Raw genomic sequence first — 8,600 nt, forward strand, 5'->3', positions numbered from 1 at the left:
ATGGCCAGACTTGCAGACTCTGCCTTGGTGTGTGTTTCTCCTGGGCCCTGTATCCTGTTCCTGCTCCCTGTTCCTGTTCCTGTTCCTGCTCCCTGCTCCCTGTTCCTGTTCCTGTCTGATTCGTTGCTGACCCTGCTCTGATCCCTGGCTTTGTCTGACCATTCTCCTGCTCCTGATCCCTGGCTTGTCTGACCATTCTCCTCTGCCTGACCCTCTGTACCACGCTGCCCGCTACCTGCTGAACCTGGCTTGTGACCCCGACCATTCTCCGCTTGCTCCCCCTGTACCTACCTGCCCAATTGATATTGACCCGGCCTGCCTGACGACGCTTGCATTGTATGTACTGTCATCTGTGGGTGATTGGTTTGGTTTGTTTGCACTGTGTTATGTTTTAGTATTGCACTGCATTTATGTTTGTATTGATAGTGTTAATAAATTATATTGTCTATAACATATCTGAAGTCTGCGTTTCCCTGCGTCAGTCACACACCTCTGGTCATACCCGGGAGCTCTGACAGTACCATTTTGAGTTGCTGAAATTAAATTTCAGCAAAATGAACTAGCCTGCTGCATCATTTTTTCACTTTGATTTTCAGGGTGTCTTTAAATTCAGTCCTCTGTAGGATGATAATTTTCATTCCCATCAAATGATGGGGCATCCTTACGTTCTTAACACATTACCCAGTCTATGTCAGTATAGATATCCAGCGGTTTTCCCCATTGAGATCTGATGTGTTTTCAAAGTGTTCCTTTAATGTTTTTGGACAGTGTACTTTCAGCACCATGTTGTGTTGCCAAGTTCAAGTGATCCATCATTTTCTATGGAACATGGCTGCCTTCTTGTGAAAATCCTGAAACCTCTTATTACATAAAATGAGTACAGTGATGTTGTGACATTTTATATCAATTTCCCAACAATTAACTTTAAAAAGATAAGAAACATTACATGCACAAAGTTCCCATTACACATCACACGTGATGCCTTATGATAAAGTTACACAAATACCTAAACAGAATATACATGTTAATGTATGTAAATATCAATTGTTTGACTAATTTAAGAAATCTAAACTAAAGAACCAGAATGTAATATATTGCAGCTTACCAGTCCTTAGATGTGGTGGCTGCATTTGTTTTTCTTGCTATAAACATGTTCAACAAGTACAGAAAATAATTGTTGATCTTGCCTGCAATGCAGTTTAATTGTCACTTCCTGTGTGCTGAATTGCAAGCAGACACAATGTTATCTCTCTTTAGCAAATGACTAATCTGCAATGGACATGAAAAAAGGTAGACGTGTCAAAGTCCAGCATGGTGGACAACCATGACTGTCATCTTAGATACAGTCAAGTGAGTGAACATAAAAATAAAGAAAAAAAAGCCTGAAAAGAGAAAACTAATAGAGCCTCATTAGGGAGGCTGGTAACTGCCATATACTACTTTTTTTGTTTTGTGGTTTAGATATACTTTAACTGATCCAATGATTATTACCTTACGAGTGAATTTTTCTCTTGTGTCCTTCTCTTCTTTGCTTGGTGATTTGTATGGAGAAGACATTTGTCGTAGAATTTCTTTTTTATTTGCAGGTGTTGCTTCTTGGTCCTCACTGACAAGTTTGAACTTCCTCCAGTCATGTATGACACCTTTAGGCCCTGTGTGAACAACAAACCTCAATCAACACTATATAGTTAAAGACAAAATGTCATGGCAGATGGCCCACCACCCCACCATCTCCCTATTCAGGAGCCCAACCTGTTCAGGCCTGATGATTGCCCACTGGGGCCACAACACTGGAAATCCTCCTTTGATGAAACAATGGAGTGAGGCCACTGCCTCCCCTTCTCTAAGTCTTCAGTCAGTGAGGCTTTGTATTATAAAAAAAAGACCAAACAGAGGATTGGGTGAGTAACAGATAGGGCTCAAGCTGGATTTTAAAGAAAAGGTTAAGATTTTTATTTTGTCATGTGCTTCATTTGAAGGGGCTAGGTTTCTGATTGGTTTACTTTATTAATTTGTTTTGTGTAGTGTAAGGAATGTGTTAGAATTTAGATTAGCCATTCATCTTTTGTGCATTAACCTTGTTGAAGTTCAGAGAAAGGTAAACACAGGTTAATGCTTGTAAAATCAATGCTAGTAGCTCATCAGGAGATAAGCAGACAGTTTGGGTAGGGAGCTCCAGAAGATGTAGTAGGAGGTCTTGGAAGCAGCAGAGTGGATGATCTGGGCTGATATTTCAAAATGAGGTTGGTGATGTACCTGTCGGAAGAATTGTGGTTGACTTTTTATGTTTCAGTTAGTATTTTGAAGTTTACATGTTGAGCTAGAGGAAGCCAATATAGGATTCTCACAGAGGGGTGGCAGGTGAAGATTGGTTAGTATGGTAGACTAGTGTAGCATCAGCATTCATTATAGACTGAAGGTGGTGGGGTAGCCTGTGTGGAGGTACACCAGTGAGAAGGGAGTTGGAATAGTCGAGATTGGAGATAACCAGTTAGTTGATTAGTTGCTTTGTGGTGCTCTTTATTTAGGAAGGGGCACATTTTGGAAATGTTACAGAGGTTAAGGGAGCAATATTAATTTAAAGATATTACAAGCTAGGGTTTTGGCAGACTGAGCTTGAAGCAGTGGTGTGACATTCATATTTATATGTAAGATAGTAATATGCGAGGAAAAAGAAAGGGTGAGCTGAGGAGTAGAGAGATAGATTTTGGTGTCATTGGCATAGATATGGTATTGAAAGTCACGGTAGGTTACCAACTGGCCTAGGGAAGAGGTAAAGAAAGAGAATAGAAGGGACTCATAGTCAGAGCTTGGGGGGGGGAACCCCAATCAAAATAGGAAGAGTGAGGAGGAGATAGAGTTGTAGGTGACACTGAATGTGCAATGACATAGGTAGGAGGAGAACCGGAAAAGAGCAGAGTCACAAAAGCCAAGGAAATGGAGTTTTTTGAGGAAGAGCGGGCGATCAACTATATCAGAGGCAGTGTAAAGGTCTATGAGTATAAGTATGGAGCTGCAAGTTAATAAGACTTTAATTAATTTAAGTAGGGCAGTTTCAGTGGAATGTTGTAGGCAGAAACTGTAGTATAGGAGGTCAAGAGGGTTGTTATCATTGAGGCAGCAGCTCAGATGGTTGTGTACAAGGCATTCAAGATGGTTGGAGGCTAATGGGAGCAGAGAGATGGGTCTTCAGTTGTTCAAACTGATGAGGTCTTTTAGGTATGGGGATGACTAGTGCATGCTTGAGAGGGGTGGGAAAGATGCTGGTATAGAGGGAGAGATTGAACATGTGAGTTATAGAATATAGAAATGAGCAGGAGGGTAGCTCTAGTAGTTATGAGGGAAAGGGGTCCAGGGAGCGAGTGATGAAGTGGGCTTCAGAAAGAAGTTTAGCAGCTTGCTCAGTAGTAACAGGATCAATAGAGGAAAGTATTGAGTTTGGTGTTAGACATGGCATGTTGGTTTGGGGAGAAGCCTCGACAGTGGAAATTTCATCATATTGTATTGTATTGTAACACAATTGTATCAATCTTCTTTTTTAAATGATTGTCAATCTCCTGGGCAGTGAGTAAAATAGCGGGTGGAGGCAGTGGGAGATGAAGTACAGTGTTAGGGAAGAAAATAGTTGGAGTGGACAAGAATTTACTGAGAGTGGTGAAGTAGGTTTGTTTAGCAGCATGGAGGCAGGAGTAATATGAAACTAAATCAAGCTCTTGCTTGTTTACAGAAAGTTAAGCATGACATGCTGTAGGTGTTAAGAAGAAGAATAACTAATGAGTAGCAATAATGTGAAATCCTTGGTATGTAGATATGATAATATTTTTTTTTCTCATGAAAAAAGGGATGAGAAATTGTTCTATCTTTTACCAAGCAGACATCTACCAGTAATGTTTGTGAATATTAAACTCTTCTTCAGTCCTTTTTGCATTATTATACCACCAACCAGCACTTGTTATTCAGGGTGTTCAGAGCCGCTGGTAGAATCATCATTGCATTGTAACAGTACAACTTGCCAAAAGTAAACCATATGGATTACATGACAAGTTTCAAACACCACTGCCTTGCTGCTTCATCATCTAGTTCTCACTTTGGTGGGTGTTTTGACCCAGTGTTCTGCACCAAGCAATGGTACTGCTGTTGGGGTGGAAATCAAAGATCCAGCCATGATATTTGACATGGTAACTGGCTAAATGTTTCAATCTACTGCACATAAATTGCCTGTAGTTCACAAACTTTTGAAACAATGCATTGCCATCCATACCAGGCTGCAGGGTAATGCTTTATACCTCTTTCCCCTCCTTGCTAATTGCTAACTCTTGAGGTGCTGACAACTGTTGCTTTTCCAAATAAAAAAAAAGTATCACTTCCATCTTCTTAAATGTCCAGTTTTGTAAGTAAAACTGCTTAAAATGTGGGACATTGGTGGATGAACATAGGATCTTTGTAATCACAGTAAAAACATTTTTCTTTGAGGGGCACAGTTTTATGGTAATAAGCAACCAAGGGTTATACTGCCATCTACAGAGGAAACATACACTAGGCACATAAAAACTTATCAACACATGCACAGCTCAGTATACATTCTGACACAGTGCCTGTGTGCCTGGATGGCTGCATTCCTGTGTGACACCATGCTCCCCTGGCCAAAACAAATGGCTGAAGACCAGTACATGGAAGAAGCTAGGGAGAAGATACTGGTGCCAGCAAGGGATCTCGTGAGTGTTGGGCTGTTGATACAAAGGTAAACATAGCAGAGTTTAGTTTTGCTTTATATAGAAAATATAGTTGAAGATTTTATTAAGCATGTGTAAAAAAAAAACATGTTTACCTGTATTCGTAGCAGATCCTTCAAAATCAGTTTCCTCTTCAAGACTTTGGGTGTCAATATCCCCCATAATTAATTCTGGATTCTGTAAACATTAAAACATGCTTTCAAAATATTTGAAATGCTCAAAGAGGCTATGTATGCATTGTGCTGATACTAATACCTGTTTTTATGTTTTCACTGTAATCTACTGAATTTGAATAAAGAAGTGGTTTGTATGTCTCTTATCCACAAATGCAACATTAAAACAAACAATACTAAGGGGTTTATTTATTATTGTCTTTGCACAAAGTTCACACATCTTCCACACAGAATTTACAAATTTTCAATAGAATCTAATTAGATAAAATGTTAAATCTTGGGTAAGAGTTAGGGGAATCTTGTGTGAAAATGTTTAAAAAAGACCCCTTAGTGTTTATAGTTTTATGTCAAATAAATGAATGTGTGCCTTAGTAGCTGATTTGTCCAATATCTCAGCTTACTATAGCTTAAACTGTATTTTCACTTTTTCAGCCAAACTGGGATAAACTGGTATAACACGGTTTTTTATTTTTGTTACCTGTTCCCATTAGCATGGCATAAATCAAAAAAATGCTGGTTACCTTTTTAAGTACATTTTACTTGCATTTTACTTATTGTAAGCATTAATTAAATTTTTTTTAGTATACTGTATAAATGGGAATATAACAAACATACAGTGGGGAAAATAATTATTTGATCCCCTGCAGATTTTGTAAGTTTGCCCACTTACAAAGAAATGAAGGGTCTATAATTTTTATCATAGGTGTATTTTAAATGATAGAGACAGAATATCAACCAAAAATCTAGAACAAACACATAATACAAATGTTATAAATTGAGTTGCAGTTCAGTGAGTAAAATAGGTGTTTGATCCCAAAGCAAAACACAACTTAGTACTTGGTGGAGAAACCCTTTTTGGCAAGCATAGAGGTAAGACGTTTCTTGTAGTTAGTTACCAGGTTTGCACACATCTCATGAGGGATTTTGGTCCATTCTTCTTTACAGATCTTCTCTAAATCCTTACGGTTTCTTGACTGCCACTTGGAAAATCTGTTTCAGCTCCATCCATAAATTTTCTTTAGGATTAAAGTCTGGAGACTGGCTAGGCCACTCCATGACCTTAATGTGCTTCTGCTTGAGCCACTCTTTTGTTGCCTTGGCAGTATGTTTTGGGTCATTATCATGCTGGAAGACTCATCCAGGGAAGAAGGTTCTCATCCAAGATTTTACAATACATGGCCCGTCATTGCAGCAAAGTCAGCCTGTATCTTTAGCAGAGAAACAGCCCCAAAGAATAATGTTTCCACTTCCTTGCTTGCTTGTAAGGATGGTGTTCTTAGAATCATAGTAAGCATTTTTCTTCCTCCAAACACGACTAGTCGAGTTAATGCCAAAGAGCTCAATTTTAGTCTCATCTGACCACAACACTTTCTCCCAATCCTTCTCTGAATCATTTACATGTTCACTGGCAAACTTCAGACGGGCCTGTGCATGTGCCTTTTTGAAGGATTTCAATCTATTGCGGCATATTGTGTTACCAATGGTTTGTTTTGTGACTGTGGTCCCAACTACCTTGAGATCATTCACAAGCTCCTCCTGTGTAGTTCTGGGCTGATCCCTCACTTTTCTCATGATCATCCTTACCCCATGAGGCAAAATCTTGCATGGAGCTCCAGACCGAGGACGATTGATGGTTATTTTATATTTCTTCCATTTGCGAATAATCGCTCCAACAGTTATCTCCTTCTCACCAATCTTGCTGATGGTCTTGTAGCCCATTCAAGCCTTGTGCAGGTCTACAATCTTTCCCCTGATGTTCTTTAACAGCTCTTTTGCCTTTTGCCCATGATAGTGAGGTTTGAATAGAAGAAAGAGTTTCTGTGGACAGGTGTCTTTTATACACATAATGAGTTGTCGTTAGGAGCACCTTCTTAAATTGACAGAACAAATCTGTATGCCACATAAGCACATAGCCAGTCTGTGGGAGCCAGAATTATTGCTGGTTGGTAGGGGATCAAATACTTATTTTACTCACTGAACTGCAACTAAATTTATAACATTTGTATAATGTGTTTTTCTGGATTTTTGGTTGATATTTTGTCTCTATCATTTAAAATATACCCATAATAAAAAATTATAGACCCTTCTTTTCTTTGTAAGTGGGCAAACATACAAAATCTACAGGGGATCAAATAATTGTTTCCTCACTGTATAGCATTTTCATGCTGCAGGGATTCCAGAATCAGAGTGGGCTCAAATGAGCAAAAATTTCCCTCAATTCATAACCAATGTGACTTTTGGGCAAGGTCTTCAACATTTAGGCCAACCTAGAGGTCATTTACGAGTGCTTTCAAACATAGGAAAAGCTTGTGATCAGTCACACGGATTTCCAACAGCATGTGCAATGCTTTAGCCTGGTAAATCACATATGGAACAGAAGAATTCATGTTTTAGATTATAGGGAGTTGTCGTCCCACCCATTAATTTCAGTTGAAAAAAAAGTATGACACTGACATTGACTAAATACAGGCATATGTCCTTATAAAAGTATTGATGTCACCAGCAACCCACCTCTTTATATACTTGTCCTAACCTTGGTATCATAGTAACAAGACACCCAGTGGCAGAACTACAATATAACATATTGATACATCTTTTCTCTTTTACTACTAAAAAATCAAGAAGAAAGAACACACATGTAAATTGGAAAATGTAGCAATACAACATGGACTCTTGCTGTAATGAGCTATAAAGATATGAGATTTTACACTAATCACTTCAAAATTGGAATGTTATACCCCCTTCCTGTCCAAGCCATTTTTTATTATACTGCGCCTTTAGCCTGATGCTCTCTTCTGTGCAATGGCAATGGCTGGACCAACGTAAGCAAGGACATATGGGTGCATCAGCCTGCCCTAGTAAGAGTTTAGTTACAACAGTCAGATGTAAAGAGGTTACATACAATCTTTCACATGAGTTGGTTTTCTGATTGATCTGTCTGCTTGCACCTACATGTGGTATTTCTGTTGATACTGAAATACCATTTTGTAGTCTTTCTGTTAATGTTTTTTTCTTTTCTTTTTTTTGTCTTACCCCTTATCTTTAACATTATCTTATGTTTTCCATAGATATCTTTTTCTCAGATTCCTTCCCCCCTCCGTTATCACCTCATAGAATGGTGTCCTAGTTTCTGAATTACAATCATATTGCCTTTTGCCATTACTTTTCTGTTGGCTGAACATATCCAGTAGCATTACTCTGGAGTTGATTTCATTCATTGTCTTAATTATTTTTGTAAAATGTTTGTTGGTTTTAAATACTTTGGCATTGTTCTCAAGAAGACCCATAGTTGGTCATATGACATTCTTTAAAATTTGTGGTTTTGTTATCCATTTAGTACAGCTTTGTATTTCTTTTAATTTTTAATACAGCTAAGTAGTTACACATATTAATGTTCTCAATGTCTCTTTCTCTTTCTGTTAAAGAGTGCAAGTAAGCATCAGCAATAATTAAAGGTATTCCTTTTATAGTGCTGATATAACAGTCATGCACATGAATTGCGACAGACATTTTGGTGCTTTTAACAGTGGCTTCTTTGTAATACTCTTCAAAGGTTTATGATCAAAATACAGTACATGCCATCCATAGGTGTACTGGTGGAATTTCTGAATCTCAAATACTACTGCTAGTAGTTGTTTTTCAATCTGAGCAGCCACTGTTCTGTAGGCGTTAGCGATCTGCCTGCAAAGTCATT

The 8,600-nt window shown here is 38.5% G+C and overlaps 1 protein-coding gene across 1 annotated transcript in view; it reads right to left on the reverse strand.

The window, feature by feature from the left end:
- The window catches only part of PDC (phosducin), a 29,804-nt gene extending 24,898 nt beyond the window's left edge, over nucleotides 1-4,906 (reverse strand). Inside the window, exons 1-2 of the mRNA XM_089678856.1 lie at nucleotides 4,829-4,906; nucleotides 1,492-1,652 (exon numbers count right to left, since the gene is read on the reverse strand). Of these exons, the coding sequence (XP_089534982.1) occupies nucleotides 1,492-1,652; nucleotides 4,829-4,895 (228 nt within the window). The 5' untranslated portion in view covers nucleotides 4,896-4,906. The remainder of the gene's footprint in view (nucleotides 1-1,491; nucleotides 1,653-4,828) is intronic.
- Nucleotides 4,907-8,600: the final 3,694 nt, after the last annotated feature.

This window comes from Staurois parvus, unplaced genomic scaffold (assembly GCF_062004578.1).
Source record: "Staurois parvus isolate SC_StPar_1 unplaced genomic scaffold, SC_StPar_1.0 ptg000210l, whole genome shotgun sequence".
Taxonomy (NCBI): Eukaryota; Metazoa; Chordata; class Amphibia; order Anura; family Ranidae; genus Staurois; species Staurois parvus.